Raw genomic sequence first — 26,184 nt, 5'->3', positions numbered from 1 at the left:
AGCGATCCGTGTCTATGTTCCAACTAACCAAAGTTTATTAGGAACTTACGTATTTTTTCGAGAATTTGCCATTGACAATATGTGATTTGAAAAGCATTCAATTCGGTGACAGATGTGCACAATATGAAGGGTCAGAGGGAAAAAAGGATGAATGTCAATTTTTGGTTATTTTGAGATTTTTGTGCAATCTGTTAGCTTAGAAAGAGTACTATCAACCTGTGAATGGACAAGGGGAAATAAATATGACAATCGTCTTAAAATCACGTCACAAGATTGGACGCAAGGGGTAAAAATAATGAATATGTAACTTTGTTTCTCATTTTACCGAAAATGCTTGCAGATATATAGACATTCATCGTTCTTTCCCCTGGCCCTAAGGTGACATATTTTTAAAAAGTTTCGATACATTAATTTATGAATAGAGGGGCTATTCTCAAAACCTGGACAATTAATTTCAGAGCGAAGAATGTATGTTTGTTTATGGTATTGTTCGTAAGGCGCATAAGTCCAATTTTACAAATTTTTTTGCTTCTCATAGAGTACCTAAGAATATACCCGAACTAATATACTTCATAAAACGACCCTCAGTTCTAATTGCAAGACGCAAGAGTCTTGCAGGCTTAGTCTTGTTCTTGCTCAAATCTTGCACGGTAAGTCTTGATCTTGGTCTTGCTCAAATTAGGCAGTCTTGGTCTTGGTCTTGGTCTTGCGAAAACGCAAGAACAAGACCAATACTGATTTTGGGCAACACTAGCTACTGATTAAGAAGGTCACCCAGATGGAAGCCAGAAACTTAAACAGGGGCGTCATTTTAAATTTTGATTAGGGGAAGCAAGCATTATACAGGGTGATTGATTAGTGGGGAAGCTCAATAGATCCGCTATAGTAATAGATAGCAATAAAAGTTAATAACAAAAATTGTAGCCAACTTTAAGCTTTACATTTTAAAATTAATTAGAATGTTACAGGGTGTTCGATAACATCGTGGCAGACCAAACTTATGTTTTTTTTTAAATGGAACACCGTATATTTTACCTTATATTCGAAATTTTCTTCTCCGACTTCTCCATTACAAAAATATAAAGGTCTGTTATGTTATACATGTTATTTACAGAGTTATAGCCAATTTTATGAAAATATTAACAAGTTCAGCTCCCTGTATAAATAAAAATAAGCACAACAGCAATGGTTTATTAGTGCCATATTATTTTGTTGATTGTCAAAATTTATAAAAATGGTTGATATTGCTAATTTTCTTTATATCGAATACAGGGCGAGTCCAAACGCAATGACATTCTTTTCTCAGTCATTTTAAATAGAACACCCTGTATTTTATATCACTATTAAAAAGTACCATTATCGTGCTTTAATTTGTATATAGGTAACATTCTCTGTCTAAATTTATTAGTTTTCGAGATATTTTCATTTTTCAATGGACCAGTAGCGTGGCCACCCAGATCAAAAATAATATAAACTGGACTGAATTTTTTTGGGTTACGTTAAGAATGAAGGTTATAAAATGCCTCCAACAACAATGTATGAGATGAAAAATAGAATACAAAGTGTATTTCGAAGTGTTAATTTACACATGCTTCGTAATGTAAGTAACTCATTCATTCAACTCATTTTGAACACATTCTGTAATTAAATATACTTATAAAATATTTTACTAAAAGTAGCTTTTAATTTTTTCAAAAATGTTGTATTTTGTGTTCATGTTATTTTTGGAAAATTTTTTACTGATAATTTTTTTTCGTTCTTTATTTGTTACATTGTTACATTTACATACAAAATTAGTTTTTAATTGTGTTCACAAAATGTTTTATTTCGTGTTTGTGTTTTTTTTTGTAAAATTTAAAACTAATATATTATTATTTTTCTTTCTTTACTTGTTATATATTACATTTACATGCAAAAGTAGTTTTTAATCGGGTCAAAAATGTTGTATGTTCTGGTTGTGTTTTATTTTATAGAATTTATTACTAATAAATTATGTTTCTTTCTTTATTTGCTACATTGTTACATTGATTAGCGGATTGATAATCAGTAATCTTTAATTATCAGTTTTAAAAATTTCAGTCATGGCTTATTTAAAAGTTGGAAAAATTTAGACCCCTAATTAATAATTTGCTCTAAAAAATGAAAATATCTCGAAAACTAATAAATTTAGACTATTATATCATACAAAAATGAAAGTAAGGTAACGGTACTTTTTGATAGTGACATAAAATACAGGGTGTTCCATTTAAAATTACTGAGAAAATAATGTATTTGCGTTTTGACTCACCCTGTATTCGATATAAAGAAAATTAGCAATATCAACCATTCTTAAAAATTTTCACAATCAACAAAAAAATATGGCACCAATAAACTATTGCTGTTGTGCTTATTTTTATTTATACAGGGAGCTGAACTTGTTACGATTTTCATAGAATATTGGTTCTAACTTTGTAAATACCCTATATATCGTAACACACTTTTATATTTTTTTAATGGAAAAGTTAAGAAGATTTCGAATATAAGATAAAATATAGGGTGTTCCATTTAAAAAAACAAAAGTTTGGCCTGCCACGATGTTATCGAACACCCTGTAATATTCCAATTAATTTTAAAATATGAAGCTCAAAATTGGCTACAATTTTTGTTATTAACTTTTATTGCTATCTATTACTATAGCGGATTTATTGAGCTTTATCCCACTAATCAATCACCCTGTATATGTATATACAATACATTATATATGGTGTAATGATGAAAATTGATGTATTTTTTGTAAATTTCAGCTATTTTCAGAGTCAGGGGGCAAATGCCCCTCTGACCCTATCAAATGACGCCCCTGAACTTAAAGACCAAAGTGGAAACCAAACCAAGTAAGAGCGGCAAACACGCCATCCGGAATGAAAAGCCTTGATGATGATACATCAGGTAACCTGCAGCTAGTTAGGTCTACTGTTGAACATATGCTTCCATCAAACGTTTTTTCCTTGATATGTTTAGGTACTTACAATCTATTCGGTACATTCTGAGTATTAAAGAAATTAACTTAACCATGAAATTTAACTACCATGGAAAAAGTTACAAATTTTTTATTTTAAATTCTTGCAATTTACAATTTATTATTTATTGGTTTGTAGAGAGATGATCAGAAGAAAGATGTTCAGAAGGAAGATCTACCATCGATTCCTTCATATCATACACGAAGTATAGCCCGAGCAAGACAAGCAAGAGCCTTGTTTGTTTATGTAACTGGTAAGTTATGTTCTTTCATATTTAGTTTGTTGTACTTCTGGCAGTAGTCTAACACTAACAAGTTTAGTTGCTTTAAACTTTTTTCTGTTAATTTCTAAGAACTGGTATGAGCTACTTCATTTGTATTCCGACCATATGAGTAATCTGTATCTGTAACTGGTCCTCTATATATGATCTTTCTACATTTTCCATACCTTTTTCGACCAGGACATAATCCATTTAGTTTACGGTTTTCCCATCTGACAATCTCCATGTTCCATTTTTTTTTGCAAATTCGTAGTAGTGACAAAAGAGGGTCAATTGTTTGATTTAAAACAAAACATTCATACTGCTTAAATACTTTATACCTAAATTCTTAATTCTAATCCGTTCGTTACCATCTACTGATACTGATATTCTCCTGAACTCCATCTTGACCTGTTTTTCTTTTTTGTCTCTTCTTTTGCAATTTTTCTTAAATTCCTTTATGTTTGCTCTTCGTGTTTCGTTAAATCGTTAGTTAAAAAGATTATTTCATTCTGCGTAACTTTGCATTTATATTTATTTTTGATAATTAATTTCTGGGCCTTTTAAAGTTCTATTAGGGACGTATTTACCTTTAGTTTCACTAGGTGCTTCACAGCTTCACTGTTAAGGTCCCCATTCACGTTGAGATCGGCCGATACATTCATGTCGCAAGTATCAGTAGCGCGATACAAATCTCATGCACGATCTGCTCTTCTCATATGCCCATACCAAATTAAACGTTTTTCTTCGATGTAGGTGTAGCTGAGGATGTCTTGTTCTACTGCCATTCTTCGTTTTATCTCCTCATTTCTAATGCAATCTATTCTTGTCACTCTGCAGCTTCTCATGAACTCCATTTCAGTTTTCAGTTGCTGTCATTTTGGACCTGTATCGTTTGTTTATGACCCAATCTGCTCCATAGACCATTATACTACGTACCAGGGTGTTATATTATATTCTCTTCTTTGTATTTCTGGTAATCTGTCTATCCCACAGTACAGTGCCGGATTAACCATTAGGCAAAGTAGGCAGTTGCCTAGGGGCCTTGGACCCAAAGGGGGCCTCGTAGAGCCCAGAATGAAAAAGCAATAATTAGAAATAAATAAAAACTTAAAAATAAATAATCATATTAAGAAATTCAAATATCATGCAATACCATAAAAGTGATGGTGGACTTATCAAACTACATTACAATGCATACTTTTGTTCACATAGAAAGCCTATGTTGTGTCTGCAGGGTTTCCCTCCCTACCCTCTCCTCCACTACCCATTTTTCGCGAAATTTATCATTTAGCCGCTTATTTTTTCTTAGTTTGGTTTTGTTCTTTGGAAGAGAATGACTGTGGCCGTGTAGTTAAGTTTAGTAGTTGATCAAATACAGTCGAACCCGCTTATTGGAATAGCCTTTGTACCAGGCAAAAATATTCTTATAACCGGAATATTCTAATAACCGATCATTGGTGGCTAGTCCAAATAAGTGTATACGTAATAATATTATTTACATACTATGCCAATGTGTAGTTTTACATACTATGCCAATACGTATATCATATATGTACACCTACATAATCAGTATATTATGTAAATGGTTTTAGGTCTTTTTACGTCAATAATACAGTAGTGTAACAACTACTTATCTATGTATGTGTTAAATACCAAATTACATTATATTATATATGTGAATGAATACAGTAGCAGTAGGTAATTAATATAAAATGTATGCAATATGTATATATGTAAATATTTTCTTATTAAAATGCATATAACAAAATTACTTATTTTTTCTTGAGAAATTATCGGTAATTATAGCTTTTTGTTGTTAATCCGTGCGGTCATCCTTAATCCATTGGTTGAATGGAACTTTTATTGGCGGCAAGAAATGGATGAATTGAATTTAACAAAGCCATAAGCCTCTCTGGGTGAATTCTAAATAAACTGCTTCTAACAATTTTATAGCAGGCAACAGTGCCTTTGTGTAGACAAATAAAAATTACTTTATGACCCATGCATTTGTCGGCTAAAAATCGAATTGGTACTCGTAACAAAGTAATAAATATTTATTACCCTAATAATATCTAATCCATAATCCTTGACGACTGACCATAATAACCAAACATAATTTAAATTTTTAGTAAAATTGTAAAAAAAAAAATAGTCGTTGACCTGCAAAATATGCTAATAAGCGGTATTATCTAATTAGAACCTATTCCAATAAAAGGATAAATTTATTAAGGAGTAAATGGAAACGTTTCGGGAACTCGAATTTATATTCCATAAGCCGGGATATTCCTATAACAGGGATTCTAATAAGCGGGTTCGACTGTAGTAAGTAAGGGAACCCACCGTTGGGAAGTTATGATCAAATGCTTAAATTAAACTCAACTAAGCGATCCCATTCGCCACGATTTCTAAAGGCTAACCTTGTTGATCAAACCTTCAAATCTGCTCTTTATAACCTTGCTGAGGACACTAATCAGAAAAACAGTTCATGAGGCTAAGTGTTTGTTAAAATCAATGTCAACAAAAGAAACATTCATATTGAATGAGTTTTGGGCAACAAATTTTAGAACGCATCAATGCTGTCAGTAAATCATTGCAGAGAGATGGAAGAGATTGGACTTCAAACTCCAGTTCAACAGATAATTTTTGCTTACTACTAGAAGAAGGCCTGCGATCTACAATACTCTTAATATTCCGACGAGAATAAACGAAAACCAGCAAGAAAACTACTTTTTGATGATACTAATTCTAGTGAAGTTTTTCTACAGGATTGAGAAAAGTTAAAGGTTGAAAGGCTGATATCAAGTCAGACCATAACCCACTGATTGGCAAAATTAAGCTCAGGCTAAAGAAGGTTAGACGTAGTGTCAATCCAAAATTCGACATCAGGCTATTAAAAGACCAAAACACAGAACAGAGTGTAAGACGGTATATACAGAACAACTTGAATACCGTTATTCAATCGGATATAATGGACCAGGAGATAGAAAAGTTGCATACAGTTTCACAAGACATACGTGAGAAATTCCTCAAACCACCAAAAATAAAGAAGAAATCGTGGATGACAAACGAGATTTTAGATATGATGGAAGAGAGGCGAAAGTCCAAAGATCAGGACGTGTCATTATACAAAAGAATAGATAAAGAGATCAAAAAAGCATTTAGAATAGCTAAGGATACACGACTCAGAGAACAGTGTGCGGAAATCCAGCAATTCCAACGTAAACACGATTCATTCAATATGCACAAAAAAGTTAAAGAAGCTGCAGGCTTATACAAACCTAGAAGAGTTGGGTGTTTGGCAGATAACCAAGGCAAACCACTGTTAAGTGTGGAACAAAAACTAGACACGTGGATGAAATATGTGGAAGTAACTTTTGCAGATGAAAAGCAGAATACCATTGAAGACACTGAATACCAAACAGGACCCCCGATTACCATTGAAGAAGTCACGTCAGTTATTAAAACAACTAAAGATGGTAAAGCTGTAGGGCCTGGTTATTTAATATCATTTGCAAGCGTTAAAATAAATACGGCAATGTCTGTAGACGGCCTCACGTTATGACGTCACAAAATCGACCTTCGGATCATTAAAGAGAAGCTAATTATAATAATAATAATATTCCTCGAGGCACACTACACTTAGTGTAGTGTGCCTCACCATCTTGTACTATCACGAGCCGCCCCTGCCTCCGCTGGTCCCCCTGATTTTTTGTTCTTTAAAGTTCTTACGGCATTCTTTACTTCGATTAATGTTATCTCAATCTGCCCTTCATTCTGATTTCGTTGATTGAACATACTCTGAGTTCATACTCCGTTTTTATCCATACCACATTATTTAGCACCCATTATTTAGAATAAGCTGAGATGTGAACTTGCTCACTTGCAGAGGTCTTTTTTGTATTACCAGATCCTATGGTCTACCACCAAAGTATTTAATAAAATTAACTACATAATATTATAGTCGGTTCGTTAAACTCAGACACAACTGGCTAGTGGTTTTAGTAGGTAATTTTCGCCAATTTTGCCAAAATTGGCCAAATTAATAACTATTTAGTAATTATTAACTATTTAGTAATTATTGTTTTGCCAATTTTACTAAATTAGCAAAATTACTTACTAAAATCACTAGCCAGATGTGTCTGAGTTTTAGAGCGAACCAACTATACTTATGTTTTTTTCATATTTTAGTTGACCTGGACATTCATTATAACCCATTACTGGAACCGTCATACTATCAGCAAATATATACATCGCCTGTCAAAGTAGGCGAAGGCAGTTTTGGACAAGTCTTTAAGGCTAGAAATAGATTCACCAACATAAAATATGCGATAAAAGAATTCAGAAGAGGAATATCTACTAAAATAAAATATGCTGAAATTAGCAATAACGAGAAGGTGGGGATCCACCCAAACTGTGTGAAATTTTATATGGCATGGGAGCAGTGCGCGGAGGTGTACATGGTATTAGAGGCTTGCCAGATGAGCCTCTCGGATTTTGTAAAAAAGTATACTATAAAAGAGAATACATTGTGGGATTGTTTGCTCGACATTTGTAAGGCGTTGAATTATCTCCACGGCAAGTCTCTTATACATAGAGATGTCAAAGCTTCGAACATTATGCTCTATGGAACATCCTTCAAGCTAGCGGACTTCGGCACGTTAGTTGATCTAAATACGGTAAGTTACCAAAAATACCATGGAGCCAAGTTAACCACCAAGTTAACCATCCTTTCCACGGGAGACTTTTTTGTAACAGAAATGCACGGGTGGAGTCTATCAAGACCAATTTTAAAATTGTATTTTCTCATTATTTTTAAAGTGAAAACTTCTTTAGGGACGTTGTGCCCTTTTTAGATGGGGAAAAAGTATTGAATTAGCGACCGTCATGGCTTCGGCGAAATACATTTTTGAAGTGAAAACTTCTTTAGGGACGTTGTGCACTTTTTAGATGGGGGAAAAGTATTAAATTAGCGACCGTCATTGCTTCGACGAAATAAATTTTTGAAGTGAAAACTTATTTAGGGACGTTGCGCACTTTTTAGATAGGGAAAAAGTATTGAGCTTTCGACCGTCAAATCTTTTTCCCGAACTAAATTTCGTACGTATATACAGGGTGAGTTTTTAGTGGGGGATCGGTCGATAATTCCATAATGGTATAGAATATCGAAAAAAGTTATTAAGAAAAAATGTAGGCAATGATATTCTCCAGGCTTGGAAAATATGTTCATTTTTACAGGGTGATCAATAACTGCGTGGTATATCAAACATATAATTTTTTAAATGGGACACCCTATATATTTTTTCATATTTATATTTCTCTCATAATTCTTGTTCATATAATATAGGGTTTTTCATTACTATACAAAGTATTTAACAAGTTATGACCATTTCTATTTCGAAATCCCTATGAGATTAACACCATGTATATAAAGAAGTAATTTATAAATAATAATTTGTTTTATATAATGAGATAAACAATATACTGTAGTTTTTAAATTAAGTTTTATTGAAATCATTGACGAATATTTGTATACAGGGTGAACTATAAAACCAAATTACGATTTTTTAAATTTTTTTAAATGGATCACCCTATATTTTATTTTTTAGAAACTTAGAAAGATTATATTTATGATACTTTTTCATTTTTATATAGCATTCCCTATACTTAAACTCATTACTTTTCGAGATATTTTTAGTTTTCTTCAAATATCGGGAATACATTCAATTTTTCTAGTAGAAATAAGTTAGTATTGAGCGATAATTATACAAAATTATTTTTATTCAATAAATAACTAACACAAAATATAAACCATATCAATATGCAGTAAATGTACCAATAAAGATATTAAGAAATTATCATATTTCCCTAATATACAAGAATCGTAAACTTCATACAAATAAAAATTTATTCTGTATATAATAATATAACGAGATTATTTTTAATAAATAAATAACTTACACAAAACATAAATCAAAACAATATACAACTGATGTAACAGTTTTTAGATTGTTATATCAACAGTATTCTAAGCCAAGAAGTGTTTAGTGAAACATTCAATTTATAAGCACTTTTAAACTACAAAAAAATTATGATTTTCTCATTTTTTTTTACATAGATTAGCCTACATGTTATTTGTTAGGAATGTTGTATTTATGATTTTCTTTCATGTTTATATAGCATCTCCTATAACTAAACTTATTAGTTTCTGAGATATTTTTAGTTTTCTTTATTTGCCGGGAATACATTCAATTTTTATAAGTAGAAATAATTTAACAAATAAGTATTGTGTAATAAAATAACAAATATTTGCATTCAATAAATCACTAACAAAATATATAAACCATAACAATGTTTAATGAATGTACCAATTAATGTGATGTTAAAGATATAAATGTTGAAAATGCCCACCTTCAACGTCTATGCAATTTTGTAACCGATATTCAAACGGCCGAGCCACATTTCTTAACATTTTTGTAAGTCAATATTATTAAAAGCTCCGCCTATTCTTTTTTTCATATCATCAGGCGTTGTTGGATGCTTCTGGTATACAAGGTTTTTTATATAGCACCAGATGAAAAAATCAATTTTGGAAGAACTGGAGCACCGTCGTCGTGTAAAAACCTCAACCGTCAAAAAAATGTGGGCCAATCACATAATCGCCAACAATAGCATCTTAAGCATTTATAAATCACCTAGTTTGACTATGAGTGTTAACCAAGTACGGATTTATTGATGCATAGAATGAAAAATAGTATGAGAATTATATTATTAATAACTGCGCGCCACAATCTGCAATTAGGAATGTGTTACCAAAAACTTCTTGGCTTAGAATACTGTTGATATAACAATCTAAAAACTATTACATCAGTTGTATATTCTTTTGATTTATGTCTTGTGTGAGCTGTTTATTAAATAAAAAAAAAGAATGTGTGTGTACTTTGTACGCACGTAAGAAGTTATACTTCTATTATTATGATTTCAACGAAATTAATATACTTAACAGGTTATTTGTATTTTATTTAAATATTAAACTAACTTTCTTTACCTACCACTTTTAAAATATTTTTATTAAAACGATACCAAAACTATAAAAAAAAACAATATGAATCGTCCGGGATTTAAACCCGTGACCTCTTGATTTCCGGTCACACGCTCTACCACTGAGCTATATCCCTTTTGCTTTGACAGGTTACAAGATTTCTCATACATACTGACCAAGTGAAGTATACAAAAATACTTTAAATATACTTATTATTATTATAAAATATCTTATTCCCGAGGAAGACAAATCCGAAGACACAAAAATTCATCATCATCATCATCATCATTCTCTTTGCCTTATCCCTATGCGGGGTCGGCTTCCCTAATTGCATTTCTCCACCCAATTCTGTCTTGGGTCATATCAATGTTAATCCCCTTTACCAACATGTCCTGCCTTATCGCCTCCCCCCAGGTCTTCTTTGGTCTTCCTCTCCTACTCCTTCCAGGAATCTGCACTTCAGCTATTCTTCGTATTGGGTGATTAACGTCTCGACGTTGAACATGACCAAACCATCTTAACCTATGCTCTCTCATTTTGGCATCAATTGGTGCCACACCTAGACTTCCTCTAATATACTCATTTCTAATTTTATCCTTCTTTGTCACTCCACTCATCCATCTAAGCATTCTCATTTCCGCCACATGCATTCGTTGTTCCTCTTTCTTTTTCACTGCCCAACACTCAGTTCCGTACATCATAGCCGGTCTTATGGCTGTTTTATAGAATTTTCCCTTCAGCTTCATTGGAATTTTTCTGTCACACAACACACCACTCGCTTCTTTCCACTTCATCCATCCAGCCCTAATTCTACTGCATGCATCTCCATCTATTTCTCCATTACTCTGTAATACCGATCCTAGGTACTTAAAACTATTGCTTTTCACAATCATTTCACCATCCAAAGATACCATTTTATTTGTAGTAGCTCCATCTTTAAATGAACATTCCAAATACTCTGTTTTTGTCCTACTAAGTTTTAAACCTTTTTCCTCCAGAGCATGTCTCCACTGTTCCAGTTTTTGTTCTAAGTCTCTTTCACTATTTCCTACTAACACGACATCATCAGCATACATTAAGCACCATGGAATGTTACCCTGTAGTTTCGCTGTTATCTGGTCCAAAACTAATGAGAATAAATACGGACTAAGCACCGAGCCTTGGTGCAATCCTACTTTCACATGAAATTTATCAGTCTCTCCCACACCTGTCCTAACACTAGTCGTAACTCCCTCATACATATCCCTCACAATCTTTACATATTCACCAGGGACTCCTTTCGTATTGAGTGCCCACCACAGAATCTCTCGAGGAACTCTATCATATGCTTTCTCAAGATCAATGAATACCATATGAGCGCTTGTTTCTTTACTCCTGTATTTTTCCATCAACTGCCTTATAATGAAAATTGCATCTGTTGTTGATCTACCCTGCATAAAGCCAAATTGATTCTCGGATATTTCGGTCTCTTCACGTATCCGTCTGTCAATTACTCTTTCCCATATTTTCATGGTGTGGCTAAGCAGTTTTATAGCCCTGTAGTTTGTACATTGTTGTATATCTCCCTTGTTTTTGTAAACAGGTACCAGTATACTGCTTCTCCATTCGTCTGGCATTTGTCCGACTTCCATAATTCTATTAAATAGACCTGCTAGCCATCTTGTTCCTGTCTCTCCCAATGCTCTCCATACTTCTCCAGGAATATCATCTGGTCCTACCGCTTTTCCTTTCTTTATTTTTTGAAGCGCTTGAGCCACTTCCTCGTTGGTTATTTTGGTGACCATTGCTGCTACTGTCTCCGTTGACTCTACAGGCTGTCTGTCAAATTCTTCATTTAATAAGCTGTCAAAGTACTTTCTCCATCTCTTTTTGGCTTCCCTTTCGTGACCTAGTATTTTATTATTTTCATCTCGGATACATCTAATCTGATTAAAATCTTTTGCTTTCTTTGCTCTCTGTTTGGCTATTTTATATATCTTCGTTTCGCCTTCCCTGGTATCAAGTTGATCGTATAGGTTTGAATACGCTTCTGCTTTGGCTTTTGCTACTGCTACTTTCGCTTCCTTTTTCGCCACCATATAGTTTTGAAGATCTGTGTCGGATCTGGTTTCTTGCCACTTTTTATATAATTTTCTCTTCTCTTTTATTTTTCCTTGTACTTCGTTTGACCACCACCAAGTCTCTTTATCCTCGAACTTTTTTCCTGACGTTTTCCCAAGTATTTCAATAGCAGTCTCTCTAATACTACTGGCCATTTTTCTCCAAATTGTATTAGGGCTTCCTTTCATGTTCCAACACCGAAGACACAATCCGACACAATTTTGTTTCCGAAGACACAAAAATTATAATAAATAATACATTTACTAAGAACACTAATATAATATCCTTTTATATGATATAATATGACTTATTTGCGCTGACAGCGCTGATACATACATTGAAAGATTAGCAACGAAATACATACTGTCTGTGTGCGCATGCGCCCGGCATGTGATAAAATTTCACTCTAGATCGTAAAGAAGTATAACTTCAATAATCTTGTTATATTATTATGCACAAGACATATTTTTTTTGTAGGAATTTTACGATTCTTGTATATTAGGGAAATATGATAATTTCTTAATATCACATTTATTGGTACATTTACTGCATATTGTTATGGTTTATATTTTGTGTTAGTTATTTATTGAATAAAAATAATTTTGTATAATTATCGCTCAATACTAACTTATTTCTACTAGAAAAATTTAATGTATTCCCGATATTTGAAGAACACTAAAAATATCTCAAAAAGTAATGGGTTTAAGTATAGGGAATGCCATATGAAAATGAAAAAGTATCATAAATATAATGTTTTTAAAAAATAAAATATAGGGTAATCCATTTAAAAAAATTGACAAAATCGTAATTTAGTTTTGTAGTTCACCCTGTATACAAATATTCGTCAATGATTTCAATTAAACTAAATTTAAAAACTACAGTATATTGTTTATCTCATTATATAAAACAAATTATTATTTATGAATTACTTCTTTATATAGGGTGAGGCAGATAACTGGCCTATTAGAAATATCTCGAGAACTAAAGGCAACAGAATCATGAAAATTGGAATAAAGGGGTTTTGAAGGATGATCTATTAAATGAAAATATTTTCATCTCTTTGCAACTTCCGGTTATACCGGAAGTTGCTTATAACTTCGTTTTTTTTAATGGGATACCCTGTATATTTTTACATTTATGGATTCTCTTCGATGTCTTCTTTCTTAAAATATGAGGTTTTGTAATATTATACAGGGTATTTTAAAAGATAATTACGTTTTTTTATTAATTTCGTAGCAACATTCACACCCTGTAGAATTGTAGTAATTGGACATCTAAAACTCTACTTACGTTCAAATGATTTTTAATATACTCTTCTATTGTTAAGAATCATTAGTATAGCTAAATTTTTAATTTTAGTATACAGGGTTTGTCGAAACTCGGAATTAGTATTTTCTGAGTTTTCTTAAATGGAACACCCTGTATTTTTGTATTGTAATGAAATGATATTTCATGGTACTTTTTATTTCTTAAGCATTCCCTATACCTAACTGCTTTAATTTGAGACTTATTGGTGATTCAAGCTAAACATTAATTGCAACAAAAAATACGTAAAATTTTATTAGGTTGGCCGTGAAAATACTCAATCCCAAATAATTTTTCAGAAATAAATACATATTAATCCAGACTGATCCTAAAAATTACCAATAATGGTTTAGCTATCAAAATACCTACGTAGTTAAGATTGTTGGTGCGATTAACAATTAAGCACAAATTAAAGCAGTAAGGTATAGGGAATGCTTAAGAAATAAAAAAGTACCATAAAATATCATTTCATTACAATACCAAAATACAGGGTGTTCCATTTAAGAAAACTCAGAAAATAGTCATTCCGAGTTTCGACCAACCCTGTATACTAAAATTAAAAATTTAGCTATACTAATGATTCTTAACAATAGTAGAGTATATTAAAAATCATTTGAACGTAAGTAGAGTTTTAGATGGCAAACTACTACAATTCTACAGGGTGTGAATGTTGCTACGAAATTAATAAAAAAACGTAATTATCTTTTAAAATACCCTGTATAGTATTACAAAACCTCATATTTTAAGAAAGAAGACATCGTAGAGAATCCAAAAATGTAAAAATATACAGGGTGTCCCATTAAAAAAAAAACGAAGTTATAAGCAACTTCCGGTATACCCGGAAGTTGCAAAGAGATGAAAATATTTTCATTTAATAGATCATCCTTCAAAACCCCTTTATTCAAATTTTCATGATTCTGTTGCCTTTAGTTCTCGAGATATTTCTAATAGGCCCTTTATTTGCCTCGCCTGTATACATGGTGGTAATCTCATAGAGATTTCGAAATAAAAATGGTCATAACTTGTTAAATACTCTGTATACTAATACAAAACTCTATATTATATGAACAAGCATTATGAGAGAAATATAAATATGAAAAAATATATAGGGTGTCCCATTTAAAAAATGATATGTTTGATATACCACGCAGTTATTGATCACCCTGTAGAAATGGACATATTTTCCAAGCCTGGAGAATATCATTGACTACATTTTTTCTTAATAATTTTTTTCGATATTCTATACTCTATACCAGAGGTTCTCAATCTGTGGTACATGTACCACTGGTGGTACATATCATTATTGGCGGTGGTACAAAAAATACAGAAAAAATTAAAATAGTAGTACTTCGTAAGTATTGATAATACAATTTAAAAATATAGGTGGTACCAAAAATAATAAAAATAACTGTAGGTGGTACATCACTCAAAAAGGTTAAGAACCGCTGCTCTATACCATTATGGAATTATCGACCGATCCCGCACTAAAAACTCACCCTGTATATTATGTGTATGTACAGTCGGAAAAATGAAAGAATACCCATGAACGATCACATCAATCACTTATTTTGTATTTGCTGCCTTTTTCTATAACAAACGTTTGTTATTTATAGAAAAAGACAGCAAATACAAAATAAGTGATTGATGTGATCGTTCATAGGTATTCTTTCATTTTTTCGACTGTACATGATACTAAAAATAGCCAGATAGTATCTTCCAGTAGCCCAAATACGTCCGATTTCGCGCATGATGACGTAACTGGAGACCAATTTGAATTTGAATTCTTGTTAAAGTTAAATGGGATTTGTATGCATTCTGTCATGAAATTATTCAATTAGCAAAATAATATTAAACGACTTTTTTGTGTTATTTGTTTATAAAAGACATCTCACTTTTACAAAGATAAAATATAAAATACACTTATCCTACAACAGCGAACGATTCAAACTAATCGGACGTTACGAACCATTACGAACGTGCCGGTCTCCAGTTGCGTCACGACTCCCCTTCCCTTCAGGATGCACAATATATTATCTTCTTATTTATAGTATCATGTGTATGTATATACATAAGTAGCATCTGAACAGTGGCGACGCCTGACTTTTCTAAAGTGTTACCAAAACCAGATGCAAAAAATCTTATTTAAAAAAATGAAGATATGGCTAAATGTATATATAGCTTCAATAATATCATTTTGTATGGGACCGTTCAAGTATTACCTAACGCAGCTTGGGGGGGGGGGTAAAAATCTTCAAAAATTGCGTTACGCAATAGTTAAACTCCCATAAGAGTGCGTTACGTTGGGGGGGAGGGGTTAAAAATCTTCAAAAATCGCGTTACGTAATACTTGACCGCTCCCTATATCACTTGAAACTCTCGAAAAAACAGTTGATGTTTCTAGATGTTGGCAAAATTTTTGATTTTTTTTTGCAATTAATGTTAATTCCTTGTTATTGCCTCGATTGTCAGAGTCGTCGCCCTCAAAATGACCACGAAACGCTAATTCTTGTTTGGCCAAAAAACATACGGTATCTATTATAAGTGTGTTAAGGATATATCTATCTATTTTTTAACAAACTCATTATATTTAGCAATATTTGCTTTAAAAGCTTGGTTAAGATAACTTTCGATTCTTGTTTTGCCAAAGTGAATCAAATTGGGTATACATCTTACATGTAGGTAACGGAGAAATTTCATGTCTCCTTTTTAAAACTCTAAAACTATTTAAATCGTGAACCTGGTCCACCCATTTTTCTGTAGAAACCAGAAGACATGGCTAATAATACAGTCTATTTTTGTTGCAACTACATAACCAAGGATTTTCACTGTACCAACTAAATTTAAAATATCGAACTACTTTTTTGATTTATTTTTTAAATTGTTTAAAAAAGGTCTTTCATTTTCAATAATCTCATTTTTTCCTTCAAAATTATACAAGGAGAATTACTTTTCAAGTAGTTGATCGATTATGCAGCGACACTCATCCATGGTTAACTGCACGCACACTTTTTATAGGTACTGTAACCAAATTTAAATTTGGTAACAGGGCTAATGATATACACAGCGCGCTTACGGGCTTACGCCGTCGCTCTTTCAAAAATTTCAGACACTAGCCGGTCCCGAGTGACAGCGAGGATATATTGTAACCACAAATGAGACTGGTAACAGAGTATAATAAAGTGCAACTGAGTCACATAAACTCGCCAATATTTTCGTGTGTCTACGAGTAGTTGGCTATTTACTGAATTAGGTACTATTAACACATAATATAATAATATATTTCTATTGGTAAAAATATTGGTAAATGGAATTTATGGAATTATTCATCGTCATAAAATATTTATTTGCAAGATTTTTAACTGTTACCAATGGTAACAGTGGTTACATGGACGCTTCGCCAGTGATGGAAGGAAGTTTCTAATCCGAACCGACCATGCCGCCCTTAAATGGTTAATGCAGTTTAAGAATCCAGAGGGTCAGATAGCCAGATGGATTGAACGACTTCAAGAATATGATTTCAAGATCGAGCATCGGGCCGGAATTAGCCACAGGAACGCTGATTCTCTATCTAGAAGACCGTGCCCAGCAGAGTGTTCCCATTGCAACAAAACGGAGTCAAAGGAAGCAGCAGTACTAAGAACAACAGTGGTCAACGACGAGTGGACGCCTACCAAGATCAAGGAAGAACAAGAAAAAGATCCAGTTTTACAGAAGATTCGAAAATGGAAAGAAGAAAATCGTCGACCATCTTGGCAAGAAATATCAAGCCTAGGCTCAGTAGTTAAGACGTATTGGGCCCAGTGGGACTCATTTATCTTGGAAGACAGCTTGCTTAAACGAGTAAGGGAAAATGATGATGGTTCAGCGAGGAGAATACAATTGGTGATTCCAAAGAGCAGAGTAGCCGAAGAACTTCGTCAGTTACACGACAGTCCATCAGGAGGGCATTTTGGTGTAAAGAAAACCCTTCAGAGAATTCGGGAACGATTTTATTGGATGAATAGTTCCGACGATGTGAAGGACTGGTGTAAGAAATGTACTACCTGTGCTACAAGTAACGGACCCTACTGGAAAAGAAAGGCTCCTATGAGACAGTACAATGTTGGAAGTCCGTTTGAAAGAATAGCTTTGGATATTGCCGGGCCATTTCCAGAAAGTGACAATGGATGCAAATACATGTTGGTGGTAATGGATTACTTCACTAAGTGGGTTGAGATCTACGCAATTCCAGACCAGAAGGCCGCCACTATTGCAGATGTGTTAATCAAATACTGCATTAGCCGATTTGGAGTACCTCTGGAGATCCATAGTGACCAAGGAAGGAACTTTTAGAGCGATCTGTTTCAAGAAATTTGTGATAGACTAGGCATGAAGAAGACAAGAACCACGGCCTATCACCCGCAATCGGATGGAATGGTAGAGCGCATGAATAAGACAGTCGGCATATTGGCGGTTGGTATTTAACAAAGATGGAGTCCAATCATCAGCGAGACTGGGACCAGTACCTTCCGTTCTTCGCAATGGCCTATAGATCTGCTGTTAATGAATCAACGGGGCAAACACCAGCAAAAGTCCTATTTGGACGTGAGATGCGTCTACCCTGTGATCTAGAGTTTGGATGTCGACCTGGAGAAGATGTTGCTGGTGAGGATTACGTGAATGAATTGCGAAGAAGAATGGACGATATACATGAGTTGGTCCGTTCCCATCTTCAGATCACTAGCGACCGAATGAAGAAACGATACGATACCCAAGCCGAGAAGGGATGTTTCAAGGAGAACGACAAAGTCTGGCTTTATAATCCAAAGAAGCGAACAGGTTGTTCTCCCAAGTTGCAGCAGTTCTGGGAAGGTCCGTACGTCATTGTCAAAGAAAATTAATGACGTTATCTACCGAATAAGCAAGATTCCTAGAGGAAAGCCGATGATAGTCCACCATAACCGGTTGGCGCCATACGAGGGAGTCCTCGACGTAGCTGAAGAAGTGGAAGTCAACCAAGTTCGAGAAATACCTGACCTCACGTTTGAAGAGTTCATGGGGGCTTACGGAGGTACCGGTAAAGCGAGACATGGTGTTACCACTGAAGAAAAGCGAGATCTACTCGCACTTCCCAATGACTATTCACTGGCCCATACCATCCCGGCCAGTATCAAAGACGCACGAGGGTTGGCATCCGCCTTCCGCAGGAAGTTTGGTCGAGTTGCAGAACTTCAATGACAACTGCCAGCTCCTGGCAAAGCATTGAAACTCCAAGATGCATCATGTTACCTATTCTATCTGATAACAAAAGACACTGTCCATGACCAACCTACCTACCAAGATGTATGGGATGCATTAATTCAATTGAGAGAGCACGTGTTGGAGTCCGACGTGCAAAAGTTGGCCATGCCAAAGTTAGAATGCAGCCAATTAGACTGGAGAGTTATCCGAAATATGGTAGAAGAAATTTTCCAAGACACCGAGGTCCAGGTGTTAGTCTGTTGCAATCCGCATAGTTACTGGTGCGGAGCGAAGACCGTCCTCTGTCACTTTTATACAACTGGGAGTTGTAAAATGGGGTCCAGTTGCCGATACCAGCATCCAGTTCCAGTCCTGACAAGGTTCCAGGAGGAACCATCTTTTAAGGAGGGGGAAATGTGACGAATTTCTAACTGAGGCCGGCCCTGCCCCTAGCAGTCAACAAACAACGGCGACACGTCATCGACGAGTAATGTCTCCGCTAATCCAGAATTTTCCCGATGATAGGCGGAGACCTGCCTCAGGCGTTCCAAATGTTCTCGAAGCAGAGCCGTATCTATATAAGCGGATGATTTTTAAGCAGCAGTCAGTTAATATTATCGACGCGTGAATTTTATTGTTACGTCGTGTTCGGGTTTGAAATGTATATATTTTTAAGGTAGATAAATCGTATATTTGCAAATAAATTAAATAAGTGTAAAGTAAATTAGATATTGTTGTTAAATAAGTGTTAAATGTAAGGGTTATAAATAAACAATTTCAAGTAAGTCTTTTATTTATTTAATAATAATTAAAAGTCAATTCGCGTAACAGTATTACTAATAATTTTTAAGTTAATTCCATAAAAAATTCCATTTTTTCAAAATAAAAAAAACGTTTTATTTTAAACCCATTTTTTTTCAAAAATGACCACTTTGAACCAATGAAAGTTATAGATAATATAAACAATACATAATTAAAGTAACTTTTGAAGCGGTAACGATTAATTTTATTTGGGAAGCTAATTAGGGGGTCATTTTCGCGATTTTTTAGCAAAAAATAAAAAAGACCGGCAAAATTTTGAGCGTAACTCACTTACTTTTAATGTTAGAAGTTTTTTTAAAAAACAAATATAAATCTTTTTTTAAACACTTTAAAAAAGTTGTGATGAATTTTCTCCGAAAAGTGCTCCGTTTATTGAAATATTCGATTTGGAATTTGACGAAAAAGAACCTACTTTTCATTAGCTACAACTCTGTTTCTACTCGGTCTACAGACCTCATGCATACACCATTTTTTTTCAGTTTTTATAAGCTTTATTTTTTCTAAGAATATTATTTTCGATAAAATACTTACTTTTTGAGTTATTTGCGAAAAACCGTCCAAAAACATGTTTTTTTTTTGTTAAAAATAAACATATTCACAAGCAAATAACTCGAAAAGTATTAACTTAGTGAAAAAACTCTATAGAACAAAAGTTGCTTAGAATTAGTCATTTTATCCAATTCCGGGCCTATTTTGAACGTATATTTTTTCACTCCCGAGAAAATATTTTTCACCCTGTATTTCCCAATTTTTGTAAAATGGAGGGATGTAGAATTGTAAACTTTTTCTTATATAATAATAGACAATATCAACTACCTATTCCCAAATTTTCATCCTTTCTTTATTTTGTGGAGGTTTTCGTAAAATTTTGTGTTCCCTGATCGGCCTAATTAGAAATGATTCAGATATAGTTTCCTTCTTTAACGACACTTCTTGAATTTTTGTATATATTTGCGTTAGCATCCACATCTACTGAGACCTACTTTCCTCATTTCGTCAATGTTTGAAACAGTTTTTTCAAAGGTACCGTATCGTATGCCTTCTCCAAATCTACAAACAATAGGTGGGTAGATAGATTCCTTGCCTTCCGTTTTTCTATTATCTGCTGCAGAACGAATATATGTATTATCATTGCACGATCTTTCTGCACGAAATCCACTTTGTTCTTCCGCATGTCTTCGTATTCTGATTCTATTCTTTCTTCTATTATTCGATCATACAACCTCCCCACTGAGCTGGTAACAGTTATTCCCCTATAATTAGAGCATGTGCGTTTATCCTCTTTCTTGTATATTGAGCTGATGTATCCAACATTCCAATCATCAGGGATATTTTGCTCTTTTAAGCATTTATAAATAGTTGAACCAACATCTCATGTAATATTTTTGGCCCGTACTGTACAAATTCAATTGAGATGTCTCTAAGGTCTTGCCGATTTACCGTTTTTCGATCTTTTGAGAGCCTCGACATGAAACCCATGGAACACTTATTGACTTCGTCAGCCCCTTTCTACTTCCCTGCACGATATATGACCCGCTGAGAGCAAAAGTGTTATAAGTCAAAAAATCAAGTTCTCAGCAAGCAAGTGCTTTAGTAGGAATTCTGTACACATGAAGGTGTTTATGGAGTTTATTTTTTATTTGGACAAATAAATGTAACCTACTTATTCTTTTATCCAAACAAAAAACAAATTCCATAAACACCTTCGTGTATACAGAATTTCTACTCAAGCACTTGCTTGCTGATAACTTGATTTTTTGACTTACACCACTTTTGCTCTCAGCGGCTCATATAAACTATGGTTATTAATATCAGAAACTCCATATACCAAAATCAAATAGCCTGCTTAATATCCAGCATGCTTAGGCGATGTGAAGCTGTTATTAGAATTAGACGGAGAGCACGTTTTATTTTTAATTTAGTAGATATTGTTTCAGTTAACACACATGTTAAAGAATAAAACCGTCTATTTTCTTTGTTTTTAAATATATCAGGAAAATAAAAAAACAAAATGTCGACAAAACATGAGACTATACATACAACATGATTTTGATATAAGTATAGGTACTTACCCTTCTAAGGTAGGAAAGAAAAAGGGATTCTACAGAATGTGGAAATTATAGAGACATATCGCTGCTCTCTTCAACATTAAAAGTCTACGAAATTATCCTAGAACGGAAGCTCCAGAATTTAGTCGATCCTAGATTAGCAGATATTCAAAGTGGTTTCAGGCCAGCACACAGCGTCCAGGACCATATCTTCACTCTGCAGCAGACCATCGAAAAAGCAATACTAAAAGATGAAACAGTATATTTGGGATTCCTAGATATAAATGAGTGATATGGTGAGCAGAGAGGGAATATGGCAAAGCTTGACAAATAACAGAGTAGATATGGAACTGATAATTACAATCCAGAGTTTGTATTGTAACACCATAAATCAGGAAAAAATAGGCAATCTTATTTCTAAAAAATTTACGAATAACGACGGAGTCAGACAGGGAGGGGTATTGAGCCCACACTGTTTATCTGTATAATTGACGAAGTAATTAAAAAGTGCTGGCCAAAAACAAAAAAATGTATCATATATGATACAGAAACCTACAACAAACTAAAATAGAAGCATGTGTATTTGCAGGCGATATTGTTATTGTGACAAGGATTGAAAAACCTCTGGAAGAAAATTTAAAAATCTGGGAGACAGAATTAAAAAATTACAACCTATTTAATAATAAATATGGAAAAAACAAAAGTGAAGGCAATATTGAACAAATAAGTTAACGTAAATATTGAAATCAAAGGCAACAAAATAGAACAGGTAGAGAAATTTAAATACCTTGGAATCATTTTAAATAAGAAAGGGACACAAGAAGATGAAATTGGAAATAGAATAAAAGCAGCCACAAGAACATACCGTTCCCTATATACGAACTTATTAAATAAAAAGGAAGTAAAAAGAAAAACCAAAATGGTAATTTTTAAAACAATTTATGTACCTATCACTACATAATATGGAGCAGAGAATTGGGTATTGACGGGCAAACAAGAAAAGAGATTGCAGGCCGCTGAAATGAGGTACATAAGAAAAGTCGTGGGAGCTAAGAGAACTGCTAAAAGACGTAGCAAAGGAAGATATTAGAAGAGAATTAAAAGTAAAAACATTAAAGGAAAAAATTCATGAAAAGAAATTAAAATGGACTGGACACTTATTTAGAATGAATGAAAACAGACAACTTAAAATGACATGAGAAGCGAGGACGATAGGGAAAAACAGGAGAGGCCGACCAACGAAAACCTCGAATACAAGTTTGATGGACATATTGAAGAATAGAGGAAAATCGTGGCTGGAAGCCAAAGAATTAGCTAGAGACAGAAAAAAGTGGTGTAAGTTCGCAGAGAATAACGAGTAAAGAAGACACCTCGACATGTTCCGGTATAAGAGGAACATCGATTATGTATGTATTTACCCTTCTAGCTTGTCTTTCCTACAGGGTGTCTCAAGCTTAATATACGAAAAACATTTCCTTTCTGGCACCCGGTTTAAGGAGCTATCATAGTGTAAAAGTACGAAATTCATAAATCTTTTTGGAAGGAACATTTCAGTGATTTTTCGATACACTAGGATCCAAATTTATTGCGGGCGGTGATTACAATAGCAAACACATTTTATGGGGGTCTAGGCTTACAACAACCAAAGGTAGAGAATTGGCATCAGTGATTCAAGAAAAGCATTACGCATACCTGTCAACAGGAACTCCAACTTACTGGCCAACTGATCCTGCTAAAACTCCTGACTTGCTTGACTTTTTTGTGACAAATGGGTTACCAGCTCCTTACTTAGACGTAATACCAAGCTATGATCTTTCTTCTGACCACTCTCCGATAATAGCTTCAATAGGAACAGCAGCGTTACATAGAAAAACTCCCACAAGACTACATAATAAGAAAACAAAATGGGAAGAATATCATACCAGAATTGAAGAAAAAGTAAAATTCGACATCAGACTAAAGGAACACAATGAAGTCGAAGGGGCGATCACAACTTTTAATGACCTCCTAATAGAATCAGTACAACAAGCCACTCCTCGTCCCACCATCCAAAAGAAAGACATTTCTGTACCTAAAGAAGTGAAGGAACTCATAGCTCTAAAACGAATACAACGCACGCAAGCCCCTGTTGACAGAACAGCGTACAACCGAGCCAGTAGTCGACTAAAAGCAAAAATTAAAGAACTGCGTGAAAGTTCATTTAATGAATATTTGAAGGGTCTTAACCGAAGTGATAACTCCATCTGGAAACCATGCAAATTCAAAAACAAGCCTCAAATGCAGAATTCTCCTGTACGTGACTCCAGAAATCCTGCAGCTATATGGGCAAGAAGCGATAAAGAAAAGGCTTCACTATTTGGTGCATACTTATCCAATGTATTCACACCGAACTGTGATGTAGTTGATGACGAAATAGCTAGACATCTCTCAAATATCCCAAACAACATACCCGCAACCAAACAACTTTCTGTAAAGCAAGTTCAAAATGAACTAAACTTCCTAAATCCAAGAAAATCTCCAGGGATCGATAAAATAACCTCCAAAATGTTAAAAGAACTGCCACGCAGAGGAGTCATACTCATGATGTACATTTTCAATGCTATCCTGAGACTAAACTACTGGCCGACGCAACTCAAAACAGCAGAAATAATTTTAATACTGAAGCCAGGCAAAAACCCAAACGAAGTTTCATCTTATCGGCCAATCAGCTTATTGCCAGTTATGTCAAAACTACTAGAAAGACTCATACTTCAAAGAATAAATAAGGAAGTACTCCCTGAGGATTGGATTCCATCACACCAATTTGGTTTTCGACAAGGCCACTCAACAGTTCAGCAAATACACAGAATAACACATTCAATAAATTTAGCAATAGAACAAAAACAATACTGTCCCTCAGTATTCTTGGATGTTAGCCAAGCCTTTGACAAGGTTTGGCATGATGGACTATTATACAAAATATCTAAAATCTTTCCACTATCCTTCTATCGACTGCTCGAATCATATCTTCACGACAGGCAGTTTCTTGTAAAAGTGAATGATGAATATTCGCAAAAATTCCCAATCAAGGCCGGAGTTCCGCAAGGCAGTGTCATAGGAACCTTTGCGGATGACACCGTCATCTTAGCAGTTCACCAAGATCCAGTAGAAGCTTCCAACATCCTACAAAATGACTTAGCAAACCTAGAAAATTGGGTAAAAAAATGGAAAATTAAGATAAATGAGGCTAAATCCGTCCATGTCAACTTTACTACAAGAAAAGATCAGTGTCCATCACTATACATAAATAACAAAATTATTGCTAAAAACAACTCTTCCAAATACCTTGGCATACATCTAGATCTAGACTCTAAACTTACTTGGAAAGTGCACATAACAAAGAAGAGAAAACAAATAGACATGAAAGTCAAAGAACTCTACTGGTTGATAGGTAGAAAATCAAAACTAAGTTTGGAAAATAAACTGCTGATATACAACACCATAATCAAACCAATATGGATGTATGGTATCGAAGTCTGGGGATGTGCAAGAAAATCTAATATTGCTATCATCCAAAGGAGCCAGTCAAAAATACTACGCATGATCACAGATGCACCTTGGTTCGTGTCGAATTTAACATTACATGAAGGTCTGAAGGTTCCATTCATCACAGATGTCATTAAAGATAGGTTCAACAAACACCACGAGAAAATGGAAACACACCCCAACGCAGTATTACAGCCGCTAGTACAAGCTCCAATTGCCAGAAGGTTGAAGAGATTATGGCCAGCTGACATGAAGACTATCTAGGACTCCTTCATTGGAGGGAGTCCCTTCACGCCAATGAGGGGCCCAGCTCCCAAGCCAACACTTTAACTTATAGGATGCTAATGTATTCTGATTGTTAAATAAAGCATAAAAAAATATACCTTTTTGGGAATTTCTAAAATAAAAAGTACTGTACTAATTATTTTGAAAATTTGCATGAGCATTTATTATAAAAAGAAGTATAGGTGAAATAATTTTCATAAAAAAATATTGAAAATTAAACGATTTATGCGCTATCTACTGGCACCGTGAAAATAAAAACATAGCTCCACTGCTGCAGTGATTGGGACTAATAGAGATCCTGAAACATAAAATTTCAAAGTTATTATTGAAACATAAGTTATTTTCTATACCATAAACTAGGGGTTTTTTGATCGGATAAAAAAATTTCAATTTGGCGATTTTTCAAAATGAAAATGTTTTAGCTAATTTAAAAAAAAATTTTAACACTTCGTCATTTTTTCAAAATTTAATATTTTTAAAAAATCCTAGTTGATGGTATAGGAAATAACTTATATTTTAATAATCACTTTGAAATTTTATGTTTCAGGATTTCTATTAATTAGTCCCAATCACTGCAGCAGT

At 34.0% G+C, this 26,184-nt stretch overlaps 1 protein-coding gene across 1 annotated transcript in view; it reads left to right on the top strand.

The window, feature by feature from the left end:
- LOC114336531 (membrane-associated tyrosine- and threonine-specific cdc2-inhibitory kinase-like) overlaps positions 1–26,184 on the top strand; it is a 52,578-nt gene that overhangs the window by 17,477 nt on the left and 8,917 nt on the right. The window contains exons 2-3 of the mRNA XM_050641411.1: positions 3,135–3,249; positions 7,447–7,934. Of these exons, the coding sequence (XP_050497368.1) occupies positions 3,135–3,249; positions 7,447–7,934 (603 nt within the window). The remainder of the gene's footprint in view (positions 1–3,134; positions 3,250–7,446; positions 7,935–26,184) is intronic.

Source organism: Diabrotica virgifera, chromosome 10 (assembly GCF_917563875.1).
Source record: "Diabrotica virgifera virgifera chromosome 10, PGI_DIABVI_V3a".
NCBI classification, from domain to species: Eukaryota; Metazoa; Arthropoda; class Insecta; order Coleoptera; family Chrysomelidae; genus Diabrotica; species Diabrotica virgifera.
This window is presented reverse-complemented; position numbering and strand designations above follow the sequence as displayed.